The 14,083-nt window shown below is 48.5% G+C and overlaps 1 protein-coding gene across 1 annotated transcript in view; it reads left to right on the top strand.

The window, feature by feature from the left end:
* Positions 1-14,083, top strand: part of LOC105497431 (HECT and RLD domain containing E3 ubiquitin protein ligase 2) — a 222,446-nt gene that overhangs the window by 107,612 nt on the left and 100,751 nt on the right. The window contains exons 36-44 of the mRNA XM_071067311.1: positions 2,046-2,233; positions 3,281-3,473; positions 5,240-5,422; positions 8,066-8,247; positions 9,067-9,214; positions 9,289-9,485; positions 9,590-9,820; positions 11,296-11,434; positions 12,714-12,857. Of these exons, the coding sequence (XP_070923412.1) occupies positions 2,046-2,233; positions 3,281-3,473; positions 5,240-5,422; positions 8,066-8,247; positions 9,067-9,214; positions 9,289-9,485; positions 9,590-9,820; positions 11,296-11,434; positions 12,714-12,857 (1,605 nt within the window). The remainder of the gene's footprint in view (positions 1-2,045; positions 2,234-3,280; positions 3,474-5,239; positions 5,423-8,065; positions 8,248-9,066; positions 9,215-9,288; positions 9,486-9,589; positions 9,821-11,295; positions 11,435-12,713; positions 12,858-14,083) is intronic.

Genomic DNA, 14,083 nt, shown 5'->3' with positions numbered 1-14,083 from the left:
AGTTGCATTTAAAAATTACAAAAGCATATCTGCATTTTTACATAAGTAAAAATGACAGCACAAATCATTAAGTATGGGGACTCATTCTGTTGATAGTATTCATCTGTTTAAATTTCATCTGGCCCACTGGCTGCAAAAAGCAAGGAAGTTGTATCTTACGAATATCTGTTTATATTTGCAACTTGCCCTGATCAGGGTATCTCTCTTGTCATTTAAGAAATTATAGGCCAGGCGTGGTGGCTCATGCCTGTAATCCCAGCACTTTGGGAGGCCGAGGCAGGTGGATCACGAGGTCAGGAGATCAAGACCACCCTGGCTAACACGGTGAAACCTCGTCTCTACTAAAAATACAAAAAATTAGCCGGGCGTGGTGGCAGGCACCTGTGGTCCCAGCTACTCGGGAGGCTGAGGCAGGAGAATGGCGTGAACCCGGGAGGCAGAGGTTGCAGTGAGCTGAGATCGCACCACTGCACTCCAGCCTGGGTGACAGAGCGAGATTCCGTCTCAAAAAAAAAAAAAAAGAAATTATAAGCATATAATATTTTATACTAACTTAATGTATACATCCACATGTAACAGCCACAAAACATAAGCTGTGTAAAATAAAAATTTCCCCCAGTTTTGGTTGCAAATTTCTTCAAGCCACTGGCAGTCTTTACAGAGTTAACAGTATAACTGCGCAGGGGATCCTGGGAGATTCGCCCGTAATGCATCTCCTGTCCCTTCCTTGGGACCCATTCTTGGGCCCCCCAAAGTAGCAGCTAGGCTAAAGGAAAGGCTGTTTCCCCTGCTAGTTTATGTAAAGTTTTGCTCCAGTCCTGAGAATTGAATATCCTTTTTTACTCTCACGGGAGAGGGAAACACAAACTTTTTACATTTTTTGGTCAACCCAAGCCCACCTTTGGGACTGTTTGGATCTTTTTCCCTCCTACCCAGAGGAGAAAACTAAAACCAAGGGAGTTACCAGGACCGCACTCCTACCCCCTCTCAGTTTAGCAAGTGGGAAAAGGGGGGTTAAAAATCTAGCGTACTTTCCTAGGGTTAGATCTCCCATTTTCAAATCCATTGGTAAGGTTTTCTTCTTTCAGGTGACAGCAGATCAGCTTCTGTTTCATGCTGTGGATGACTCTGTGGCCATCCAGGGCCCCAGTTGTCAGGGGTCTCCAAGACCACCCCCAGGTTTGATGGTTGGCCAGCAGGACTCACAAGACTCAGCATGTAGTTGTACTCAGGGCTCAGTTTATTACAGTGAAGGGACACAGAGCAAAATCATAAGAGGGACATGGGTAAAATCCAGAGGAAAGCAGGTACAAGCTTCCACAGGAGCCACACAGGAGGAGCTTAACTGCCCTGGCACCGAGCTATGTCAAGTGCTGTCTGCCGGGAAACTGGGTAGAGATTCCAGGCCCAGGGTTTCCATCAAGGCTGATCACATGGGCACCCCCTGCCTGGCGCGTACCAAGTTCCAGACCAAGGAAAGCAGGTTTCAGCACAGACCACGTTGTCTGTACAGATAGTTGAGGCACAGCAAACCACACCTACCACCTAGGGAATGGGGGAGCCCTCCTGAAATCCAGACTCCAGCCGAGGGCTAGCCTGCAGCAGTCCTGTCTGATGTGGTATCTCTGGCTAGCTGTTAGCTGTCTTCTGCACAGAATCGTGATTAAAGTTTGTTAGTTTCTCACTGTTAGATATTTAAGTAGTTATGTTTGTTTTTCTTTTAATAAAAAATTGTGATGAGTATCTTTCTAACTCAGTTATTTTGCTTTTTTCGGGGGAGTAATTCCTAGAAATAGAGAAAGTAGCTTTACTGAGCATTTTAATATCTTTTGTATCTTCTTGGCATATTTATGTATTTCGTCCTTCCATTTATCTTGGGTTTATCCTATATCAGTAAAATATTCATGGTATTATATTAATTGATAAAACCTATAGTATGGATTTTTCAAAATTATGATCATTAGTACTTTTGAAATGTTTTGTGTGTATTAAGGAGGCATTGTAGCTACTTGTTGGCTCAGCTGCTGTTTTTGACGCTCTGTCAGGCCCCAGTTGTGACAACGTTGAGGAAGATATGAATGCTTCTGCTCAAGGTGCTTCTGCCACAGTTTTGGAAGAAACAAGGAAGGAAACGGCTCCTGTGCAGCTCCCTGTTTCAGGGCCAGAGCTGGCTGCCATGATGAAGATTGGAACGAGGGTCATGAGAGGTGTGGACTGGAAATGGGGCGATCAGGTACTCAGAGATTTGATGTGAACACATTAGCCACACGTCAGTTATCTTCTGCACAGTTCTGTACGATATTGGTGGGTGGAAATTGGAATAACCCGGAACGTGTGTGGTTGTTAGATGACACAGTTACTGATTCCCAAGCAGCTGAAGAGTAGGGAATCATAAGTAGGGCATCTGAGCAGAATCAAGTCCAGAAAGAGAGGCAGCTCTTTTCAGGAAACTCACTGGCGTGAGGCTCAGTTTGATGGGTCGCTGGAACCAGAGTGAGAGTGAGCAAGAGAGTAAATCTCATTCTGAAAGTTGGTGTAGTGAAGGCTCTGAGGCAGGAAGCCCAGATGCTGACCCTGTGAGTTGATGGCCATGTGCTGCGAAGTGCCGCGAGCCTAGTAGTTAGGGATACACCTCATGGGCCTGTGGCCGTGTCTCCATTTTCCCTCATAGCAGGTCTCTTCTAAATCTGCCAGTACCCCCGGGTGGAAGTCACTTACCACAGCCCTAGCTAAGTTAGGGCAGTGTTCACCTTCCCATGGTCTGTCTGGCTTTTCTCAGCCACGCTGGTAAGCCCGGGCTTTGTCACAGTCATCTTAGAAATCGCAGTGTCTGGAGACAGCAGCATCCATCGTAGAAACAGTTTTCTCCCGCAGAAGTGAGACAGAGCTTCCGCCCTGGGGCCCGGGGGAAACTGAAGAAAAGGGAATGTGGAGGTGCTGGTGCTTGTTTCCGGTTTCTGCTCTTGCAAGGCCCGTGAGGGATTGAGGGGTCAGGACTTGCTGTAAAGCCCTGTGTCTGCATTGACCCAGAGAGGATCCTAATTGAGATGAGATTTCCCCGACTTCCTTGGTAAAGCAGCATGAGCACGTTATTTTATGTCATTTAATTTAAAATGATGCAAGCACACTTTTTGTAGGAGAGGTGAAATCTGTGTATGGCGACGGTCCCTGACAGACAGGGTGGCATATGGAGACATCTGTGTGGCAGGTCTGGTGGAGCCATGGAAGGACCAGGGCAGGGCACACACCCTCCTAATTGATCTCTACTTTGGTTTCTCAGGATGGGCCTCCTCCAGGCCTAGGCCGAGTGATTGGTGAGCTGGGAGAGGACGGGTGGATAAGAGTCCAGTGGGACACGGGCAGCACCAACTCCTACAGGATGGGGAAAGAAGGAAAATATGACCTCAAGCTGGCAGAGCTGCCGGCCGCTGCACAGCCCTCAGCAGAGGACTCGGACACAGAGGACGACTCTGGTGGGTGACTCAGGAAGGCGTTTAGTCCAAGGCAGCCCATAAACTGTCCAGGTGCTGGCTGCCACCACTGTCATCTGGGCATTAGAATGGGATATCAGGACGCACCTGCAGCTGGTACTCTGTCCTCGGAGCCTGCTGTTTAAATAAGCTCCTGGGCACCTCTTATGCATGTGCGTGGAGTGGCTGTGGGATCTGACGATCTGGCTGGAACTGACTTTCTGCATTTTCCTCTCACGTGTGCATGTGCCTCTCTTTGAGAATGTGGTGGCCAGGCCGGGGCAGCTGCACCACCAGCGAGTCTCATGTGGTTGGTGCTGAGCCTGCGTCTGAGGGAGTGAGCTGAGGCCTGGTGGCGTTGCCCTGCGATCTCGGTCCATCGCCGCCGCCTCCAGTGAGAGGCCCTGCCCAAGCACACTCCACCTGCCCTCTGCCTTTACCTTTCCTCTGCGGTCCTTGACTCTGAACTCTTCCTGTAATGTGGAGTTAGTCAGCACTTTATCGCTTCTAGGGAAGCAGAAGTGAGAATTCAGGGGTGGACCAAGAACGCTGGATCCTATCCAAGGAGATCCAGGTTGTGGGAGGAGGTTTCGTGACATTTCTTACCTGTTCCTAAAAGACATGTGAAGCTTCACATGGCTGGGCTTGGTAAGACCAACCAAGAGGCTGGGGCTGCCTCCCAGCACCGCGGTGCCCACCATGGGTGCAGTGTCGTCAGGCTCAGAAACGGCTGTGACAGTGAGCACGAGACCTTAGAAGGTGCACTCAGTAGAGAGTAGGTGGTGTGGGGGCTGGAAGAGGCTGTGCCACAGCAGACCATCTGGGCTCGGAGCACACAGCTCAGATCCTGATGCCACCACCTTCGGCACATCACGTCTGGGGCCTGGGTCCCTCAGGTGTGAACAGAAGTGTTGCCTGCTGCGTAGTCCTGTTAGGAGTGATGTATGTGGCACCTGGAACCCTGTCCCTGAGGGTGGTTGTGGTGCTGGCCGCCAGCGTCCAGCCTATAGCATACTGCCTCACACCAGGCACTGCTTCCTCTCAGCCCACCTCGCCTGCGGGAAGCAGGTCTGGCTCCCTGCCTGTGGCCTTTCCCCATAGGGATGTCAGAGCCTGGGCAGGGGTGGCCCCGTGACAGAGGGCGGCCTCATTTGCCACACATCTCCGCATCCCAAAGCCAGCCAAACTGGATGCACGAGCATCTGGTCGCCCCACTCCACAGATGCTGGTGCTTTGTCCTCGTCCAAGACACAGCCTGCTCATCAGAAACTAGTGCTTGACATTTGATAAGTTGTCGTTCTAAAGAAGTGAAACCTTGGAATCATTTATTGCTTCTGAGTTATATGCTAATGTTGTTTTGAGAATTATTATTTAAAAGATTCTTGAGGAAGATGGGAACAGAAATAGTAGGGTGCACGGTTAGTGCATCCTGAGTTCCATCTTTTCTTGTAAAGATCTGTTTCCCTTTCCAAAGCAGAAAAGATGACAGTTTGGGAGGTCAAGGTGGGAGGACTGTTTGACCCAGGGAGGAGGTCAAAGCTGCAGTGAGCTATGATCGTGCCATTGCACTCCAGCAGAGAGACCCTGTCTCAAAGAAAAAAAAGAACGCAAAAATCTCTGTACTTTTAATTTTGCGTGAACCTAAAACTGCACTAAAATTCAAGTCTTCAAGAAAACAAGAATGTAATATTAAAGCTATTAAATTATGTGCAAGACTATCTTCCAGTTTTACTTGGGAATATAATTTGTTATTTTGATTTTTTTTTTAGAAGCCGAACAAACTGAAAGGAACATTCACCCCACTGCAATGATGTTTACCAGCACTATTAACTTACTGCAGACTCTTTGTCTGTCTGCCGGAGTTCACGCCGAGATCATGCAGAGCGAAGCCACCAAGACTTTGTGCGGACTGCTGCGAATGTTAGTGGAAAGCGGAACGACGGACAAGACATGTATGGAATGCGAGATTGAGGGCCCAGGGAGTCAGCGCTGGGGGCCGCACGCTTGTCGTGTGTGGGTGTCAGTGTGGGTGGGTGTGAATGTGCGGGTTTGTTTCCTGTAATAAAGTACTTCAGACTCAGGGGCTTACACCGCAGTAGTTCTCACGGCTCTGGAGGCCGGAAGGCTGAGATCAAGGGTGGTTCCTTCTGGGGCTGTGAGGGAGAAGCTGCTTCAGGGCTCTGCCCCAGCTTGTGGAGTTGCTGGTCTCTTTAGCGTTCTTCGGCTTGTAGAGGTGTCACCCCGATCTCTGCCGTCATCTTCACATGGCATTCTCCCTGTGTGTGAGTCGCCTCCAAATCTCCTCTTTTCATAAGGACATCATTCAATCTCATCAAACTAAGTACATCTGCAGCGACCCTATTTCCAAACAAGGTCACCTGCCGAGGTACTGTAGGGGTTTGGACTTCAACATATGAATTTTGCAATTCTGAATTCAACCCACAACACTGGTTTCAAACAACAGATTTGTTCTCTCAGAGTTCTGGAGTCCAGAGGTCCCAAATCCAGGTGCCGGTAGGGCCGTGCTCCCTCCACAGGCTCTAAGGGAAGGTCCTTCCTTACCTTGTCCAGCTTCTGGGAGCTCCAGGCTTCCTTGGTGTGGGGACACATTGTGCCAGTGTCTGCCTGCGTCTTCACATGGCCCCTGCCCCTGTGTTCTGCGTGTCCTTTTCTGCCTCTGAAAGGACTCTTTCATTGAGTTTGACTCTAATCCAACATGATGTCACCTAAATTCTTACCTTAATGAGGTCTACAGAGACCTCATTAAATAAGATCATGTTCTGAGGTTCTGAGTGTATGTGAAGTTGGGGGACAGGCACAGTTTAATCCGTAAAGTGTTTGTGTGTGGAGTGTAAGTATGAGAAATGTGAACTGAGGGAGTGGGGTGAATGTGCATGTGACTGACAGTGAGCCCCTGTGAGTGTGGGTGAGGATGTAGACATGCTCCAGTGTGTGTGAGGTTGTGTGAGAGCATGCGTGTATTAGTGGTGTGCCAGAGTGTCCGCACTTATTGATGAGAGTGAGTGTCTTAGCGGTTGATGGGCAAGTGGCTGAGCATGTGTGTTGCAAGTGTGGCGGTGTGTTTGTAGCGTGTGGTTGTGTGTGTATATGTATGCATGCATTTATGTGAGTGGTGTGTGTGTGTCCATGAGAGCATGTGAGTGGGCAGGTGAAGTGGGAGTGAGAGCGCCAGTGCATTGAGCCAGTGTGTGTGTGAGGGTGAGCACGAGGGAGGCATGAGTGTGAGGGGATTACTGGGTGTGTGAATGAGACGAAGTGTGAGGCTTGGTGAGTGTGAGGAAGTATGAGTGGGTGGCAGGCACAAGTGTAAGTGTGCGATTGAGGGTGAGCATTTGTGTAAATGTGAATGCCTTGTGTCAGTGTGAGCACGAGTGACGTGTTATTGTGAGTGCGTGTGCATGAATGTGAGCATTTTGCTTGTGTCAGTGAGTGGGAGGTTGTAACAGTGTAGGTGTGAGTGTCAAGTGAGCAAGTGTGTGGGTACAGGTGTGAGTGGGTGAGTAATCGGTTGTGACTAGTGTTTAGGAGTGTGAGTGCATCTGAGTTTCTGTATGCATTGGGAGGGGTAAGTGTATGTGAGAGTGCATAGGAGTGTGTGTCAGCTTGCATCTTAGGTTGTGTGTGCATATGTGTGACTGGGATTGTGTGTGTGTTAGTGATTGCGACAGTGGTGTGAGTGCACCTGAGAGTGTGAGGGTGGGTGTGTGGATGCCCATGGGTGTGTCTGAATAACTTCGTATGGGTGTGAGTGTGAGGATGTGTATGAGGGTGTGAGAGTGTGTGTGAGCGCATACGAGTGTGCTGAAGGAAGGCAGGTATCCTCATAGGCTTGGATAGCTGAGGGCAGGGTGGGGAGGTGGGAGGCGAGAGCATGTCCTGTGGGGCTGTGGGTGGGGTCCCTCAGGAGGGCCCAGCCTCCAAGCCTCAGCCTCCGTTCAGCGAGTAGTGGAGTCCTGGAGCCAGGGGGAGCAGAGGTGGGCCCACTTGTGCCACAATCCAATGGTGTAAACCTAGTGAAAACCTTTCCTTTTGTTAATGCAGATATAGTAAAGTTAGATTGGAAACTTTACGGTGCAGATTAAATATAAGCAAGATTGTGGAGATATTTAAAACGAAATGAAAAAAATACAATAGATGCACTCTTGCAAATTAACTGCTATTTGAATTATAGATGATTTTCCTGTTGCCTAGAAACAATACACAGCTGAAATTCCCTAACTACTTTTACTACACATACTTAGAAGGTTTTAAAAATGCCTGTAGTCCCAGCTATTCAGGAGGGTGAGGCAGGAGGATCACTAGAGCCCAGGAGTTTTAGACCAACCTGGGCAACATAGTGAGAGACCATCTCTAAAAAAAAAAAAAAAGAAAAATTCAGAAATGTTTCTTGAACTAACTTAAAAGTCGTCTTCCACTTCTCACTTTGAATTTGAATTAATTTACAAACTGCAATATATTTGTAAAGGAGCTTACTGTAGAAAATAAAATAGTAAGTTGATAAAATGTAAGGATTTACATTTAGGGATTTATCTTTAGGGACTTGTTACCAAGCATGTCTGTTTTCCCTCCTGCAGCTTCTCCAAACAGGCTGGTGTGCAGGGAGCAGCACCGGAGCTGGTGCACGCTGGGGTTTGTGCGGAGCATCGCTCTCACACCGCAAGTGTGTGGCGCCCTCAGCTCCCCGCAGTGGATCACGCTGCTCATGAAGGTCGTGGAAGGGCATGCACCCTTCACTGCCGCCTCGCTGCAGAGGCAGGTAATGTGCTGCCAGGCAAAACCAGTTCCCTGAGAGAGGCATCCATGTACTGAAGTTCCCTGCCCTCAGAGTCAGGGGCCTTTATTCATTAACGAGTACAGAAAGGGTCTAGAAGTGACAGGATAGATTTTCTGGAGGCAAGGGGCAGAGGTCCTTGATAATTGGTAAGTCACTAACCTTTAGCTTACCTGCTTTTCTCTTCAGTGGTAAATCCTGCAACTACGCACTCATCTGCTTCACAGAATTTGTAGTGTAATTGTCTTAAGAATTAAACTAAAAATAATTCTTTTTTAATTAAACACATGCATCTGTAATGTTGCTTTTTTCTAAAGTCCCTGACAATCCTAATCACTAATCAACTTGAGTGTAATTACCGGCTGTAAAATAATGAATCTCAAAATTTTCACATGATTGCTTGCATTATGAGAACAGAAAATAAAGAGAGGCCGGGCACAGTGGCTCATGCCTATAATCCCAGCACTTTGGGAGGCCGAGGCAGGTGTATCACGAGGTCAAGAGTTCGAGATCAGCCTGGCCAACATAGTGAAATCCTGTCTTTACTAAAAATACAAAAAAAGTGAGCTGGGCTTGGTGGTGGGTGCCTGTAATCTCAGCTACTTGGGAAGCTGAAGCAAGGAGAATTGCTTAAACCTGGGAGGCATGGGTTGTAGTGAGCTGAGATCGTGCCACTGCACTCCAGCCCAGGCGACAGGGCGAGACTCTGTCTCAAAAAAAAAAAGGTAAAGAGAAAATAACAATCTGTAGTTTCTTAATCAGATTTTTTTTTAATGCTTGTCGTTTTAAATTGTCTTTTATCAGATCTTAGCTGTGCATTTATTGCAAGCAGTCCTTCCGTCATGGGACAAGACCGAAAGGGCGAGGGACATGAAGTGCCTTGTGGAGAAGCTGTTTGGCTTCTTGGGGAGCTTGCTCACTACCTGCTCTTCCGACGTGCCGTTACTCAGAGGTGGGTGGCTGTCTCCCTTCCCCGTGCCCTGGTGAGGAGCGGCGCAGCAGCTCCTCCCCTTGTTTCCTCCGCAGAGTCCACGCCCAGGCGGCGCAGGGCGCGCCCGCAGGCCTCGCTGACCGCCACGCACAGCAGCACACTGGCGGAGGAGGTGGTGGCGCTGCTGCGCACGCTGCACTCGCTGACTCAGTGGAACGGGCTCATCAACAAGTACATCAACTCCCAGCTCCGCTGCGTCACCCACAGCTTTGCAGGAAGGCCTTCCGAAGGGGTGGGTTTGTGCACTCAGAATTAATTTAGTTGAATGGTAAACCCGTAGGGATTGGGCAGCCCCGTGCGTGTCCCTGGTCGAGCTCGCTGTTTGGTCTGCACTAGGCCCAGCTAGAGGACTACTTCCCCGACTCCGAGAACCCTGAAGTGGGGGGCCTCATGGCGGTCCTGGCTGTGATTGGAGGCATCGATGGTCGCCTGCGCCTGGGCGGCCAAGTTGTGCACGATGAGTTTGGAGAAGGCACCGTGACTCGCATCACCCCGAAGGGCAGAATCACCGTGCAGTTCTCCGACATGCGGACGTGTCGCGTGTGCCCACTGAGTCAGCTGAAACCAGTAGGTGAACTTGTGCTCGGTTACTGTACGATAAGGGGATTCAGCTTTACGCTAGAACCGGGCACCACCACTAGCATTTGAAAGAACTTGTCTGGTACTTCAAGTTTGCCTTCCAGGAAGCTATGTGAGCTTGTGCTTCTGTGGTAAGCAGAGCCTGTCTCACAGGGCACCTAAAGCAGTGGTTCGTGTGTGTTTCAGCCTCAGAGACACGAGGGCTTTAGCAACCTAGAAGGTACCGTGCATCTATGAGGTAGTTCTAATTATTTTAAAATGTGAATTTATGAAGTTCACTTTTTTTTTTTTTTTTTTTTTTTTTTTGAGACGGAGTCTCGCTGTGTCTCCCAGGCTGGAGTGCAGTGGCGAGATCTCGGCTCACTGCAAGCTCCGCCCCCTGGGTTCACGCCATTCTCCCGACTCAGCCTCCCAAGTAGCTGGGACTACAGGCGCCCGCTACCACGCCCGGCTAATTTTTTTGTATTTTTAGTAGAGACGGGGTTTCACCGTGTTAGCCAGGATAGTCTCGATCTCCTGACCTCGTGATCCACCCGCCTTGGCCTCCCAAAGTGCTGGGATTACAGGCTTGAGCCACCGCGCCCGGCCTGAAGTTCACTTTTTATTGAACAACTCGTTTTAAAAAAACTTAAACATGTTTCCTTTTAAAAAAAACAACCTTTCTTCATGTAGAAAATGCATAGTTGTTTTGAGTGACATGACTTAATGTAGCAGCTACTGTCAACTTAACCTGTGAATCAGGGATGCACAGAGAGAAGGAGCCATTTACATTATTTTCATGTAGCCCAAGTGCAATCTTACTATATCTTTTTCTTTTTTTTTTTTTTTTTTTTGAGATAAGAGTCTTGCTCTTGTCACAGGCTGGGGTGCAATGGCACGATCTTGTCGGCTCTCTGCAACCTTTGCCTCCCAGGTTCAGGCAATTCTCCTGCCTCAGCCTCCTGAGTAGCTGGGATTACGGTGTGTGCCACCACGCCTGGCTAATTTTGTATTTTTAGTAGAGACAGGGTGTCACTATGTTGGCCGGGCTGGTCTCAAACTCCTGACCTCAGGTGATCTGCCCGCCTTGGGCTCCCAAAGTGCTGGGATTACAGGTGTGAGCCACTGTGCCTGGCCTGACTATATTTTCTATAAAGTACTCTTTTTTATTTTTATAGGAATATATACATGTTGTAGAAAACTCGAAGTATATAGAAAATACCTGAGAAGATAGTAACCACCATACTGATGTAATTATTGTTGACAGATTTGTAAAGAAAAATTAATGTAGATTATACTTACTATATGTGTAAGTCTGTATCTTGCCTTTAATATCATTTTAAAAAATGATTATTCTCAGCTCTAAAAAGGCTTATGGGTATGTGTGGCATTTCAGGATTAAGCCCATGGTTTTGATGACTTTCAGAATGTTTCATTTGTTAGTCATATTGGCCGCATGCTGACAGCTTCTGTGTCCTCTCCAGCTCCCTGCTGTGGCCTTTAATGTGAACAACCTGCCCTTCACAGAGCCCATGCTGTCTGTCTGGGCTCAGTTGGTGAACCTCGCTGGAAGCAAGTTAGAAAAGCACAAAATAAAGAAATCTACTAAACAGGCCTTTACAGGTCAGTACATGGTGCTGCTTGATGAAATAGCTGCCGTCTTAAATTCATGTTGTTTGTACAGTGTTCTTTCACGAGTGAGTTCACAGGCCTGCTAAAGTCCTGGGGTTCACGTGGGCTCACCATTTGTTGAGTTGCAGTTGGGAGTGTAACCCTGTGTTCGTGGTAATGACTGTTTTCAAGTCAGCCTTCGTCACCATGCTCGGAGCCACACTTAAAGAACCCCATGGCTCACACCCTCTTCTCAGTGTCACCCTTTATCCCAGAAGAAAAGTCTGTGTTCACCTCTTCTCTCCTCCCCTCCATCCCAGGGCCCTGTGGCCCAGTCACCCTGTTGGACCATGGCTCATGGCCTGTTCCCTGCCAGATCCAGGGGCCTCTGTCCTGGAAGCCACCTGGCTTGCTTGTGGCATTCAGAGTGGCTGAGACTGTAGCCTTGCTTGGCTCTGCCTTCCTTTGGGTCTAGAATGCAGCTCTCCCGAGTTTCTTTCTGTGTTCCTAGGGAGTTCTTCTCTCTGCTTGTTCTTTATATCCTGGACGTTCTCATGGCTTCACCCATAACTGTGGCATATTCTGCCCACCCTTCTTGAGTTTTCTCCCCTCTTGCTCCCACAGACCTACGATTGCTGCTTTAGCATTTATGATGTAAGCACTTTCAACTCTGGATCTCCCATTCACATCTCTGCTTGGAGGTGCAGTGCATGTAAATCGCAGCACGTCCGAAATTCAGCTGACCTTCTCTAGTAGCTGCCATTTCCCATTGTGGTGAATAAACCTGTCTGCCAGTTAAGTCGAGCCAGTGCCCGAGTGGCACCTGTGGCCCTGTTTCCTTCCCACCCCATGCTCTCCGTGCTGCTTCTGTGGCGTCTGCTATCAGATAAGCCTTGGGCATTGCTGCCATCTTCATCAGTTAAAGAGCTAGTAGAGCCGACAGATTCTCTCAGAGGAGTCTTAGAAGAAGAGTGAAAGCAGCTGAAACTTCAGCAACTTGGGGAACATTTGCTCATATTAATAGTAGCTAACATGGTGCTGTGTATAACCATTGAATCCTGCGTCCCATCAAGTTAGGTGCCTGGAGAGCAGGGAAGGAAGACCCAGGAAGCAGAAGGTGCTTACCCAGAAGCGCCGAGTGTAACACTGGGAAAGGCGAGCCCGTTGTCACAGACAGTGTGTGGTGGGCGGATTCCTGAAGGGCAGAATGTTACTCACCGCCATGTGGCAGAGGTTTGCTGAGGGAGTCTGAGCAGGGCACGCTCTTCTCACTGGATCTCTCCTTCCACAGGACAAGTGGACCTGGACCTGCTGCGGTGCCAGCAGTTGAAGCTATACATCCTGAAAGCAGGTCGGGCGCTGCTCTCCCACCAGGATAAACTGCGGCAGATCCTGTCTCAGCCAGCTGTTCAGGAAACTGGAACTGTTCATGCAGGTATCTTTTTAAAAAGTTCTTAAAGCTTTATAAGAAAGGCAGTAGAAAGTAGACAAAGGATGTGAACAATCAGTTCATAAAAATGGACATAGATGGCTTATAAATATACAAGAAAGACAAGTGGCCTGCCTAGCAACCACCAACTGTGGATAAAATTGTCATCGTCATCTTATAAGACAAGACAGAGGGCATCTGGTGGGTGGGGAGGGAAAAAGGTATTTTCATGCCTTCCCGTTTAAAGTTTGGTGCATGGGTCAGCAAAATTGATGGCACACGGGTATGTGTTAGAAATGCAGACTCCCAGGCTGCACCCCAGACCATAGAAATAGAACCTGTATTGTAACAAGAAGAACCTACACTGGTTCTTCAGATGCACATGAAACAGCACTCCATGAACACGCTGCTGCTGGGAATTTCAGTTGGTGTAGCCATCTGATAAGCGTCTGAAGAAATGAGACGGACTTTGAAATTCATACATGTAGGTATGTGTTTATATACTTTGATACAGCAAGTCATTCTGTGGGACTTTATCACACGAAGAGGCATGTAAAGATAATATGTTCACCAGCCGGGCATGGTGGCTCATGACTAATTCCAGCACTTTGGGAGGCCGAGGTGGGCGGATCACGAGGTCAGGAGATCGAGACCAGCTTGGCCAAGATGGTGAAACTGCATCTCTATTAAAAATACAAAAAGTTTGCCGGTCATGGTGGTGGACACCTGTAGTCCCAGCTACTCGGGAGGCTGAGGCAGGAGAATGGCGTGAACCCGGGAGGTGGAGCTTGCAGTGAGCCAAGATCGCACCACTGCACTCCAGCCTGGGGACAGAGGGAGACTCTGTCTCAAAAAAAGAAAAAAAACAAAGCAAAAGTTAGCGGGACATAGTGGTGGCCCATGCCGGTAATCCTAGCTACTTGGGAGGCTGAGGCAGGAGAATCGGTTGAACCTGGGAGGCAGATGTTGCAGTGTGTGCGGAGTGCAATTGTGCCACTGCACTCCAGCCTGGGCGACAGAGTGAGACCTTGTCTCAAAAAAATAAGTAAATAATGTATTCAGCAATGTCGTTATGGCCTCCTTTTTGGTATTGTTTTTATGTTGATAAACTGTAGACACCAAAATACCCATTCTTATATTGTGTATCCATACAGTGTAATATCTTGGTGCCATTCAAAATGATGGTACATAATAGAGTCTTCCCTCAGTATCCATGTGGATGAGTTCCTAGA

Source organism: Macaca nemestrina, chromosome 7 (genome assembly GCF_043159975.1).
Source record: "Macaca nemestrina isolate mMacNem1 chromosome 7, mMacNem.hap1, whole genome shotgun sequence".
NCBI lineage: Eukaryota > Metazoa > Chordata > Mammalia > Primates > Cercopithecidae > Macaca > Macaca nemestrina.
Note: the sequence above shows the minus strand (reverse complement) of the source record. Positions and strands in the feature narration are given on the sequence as shown.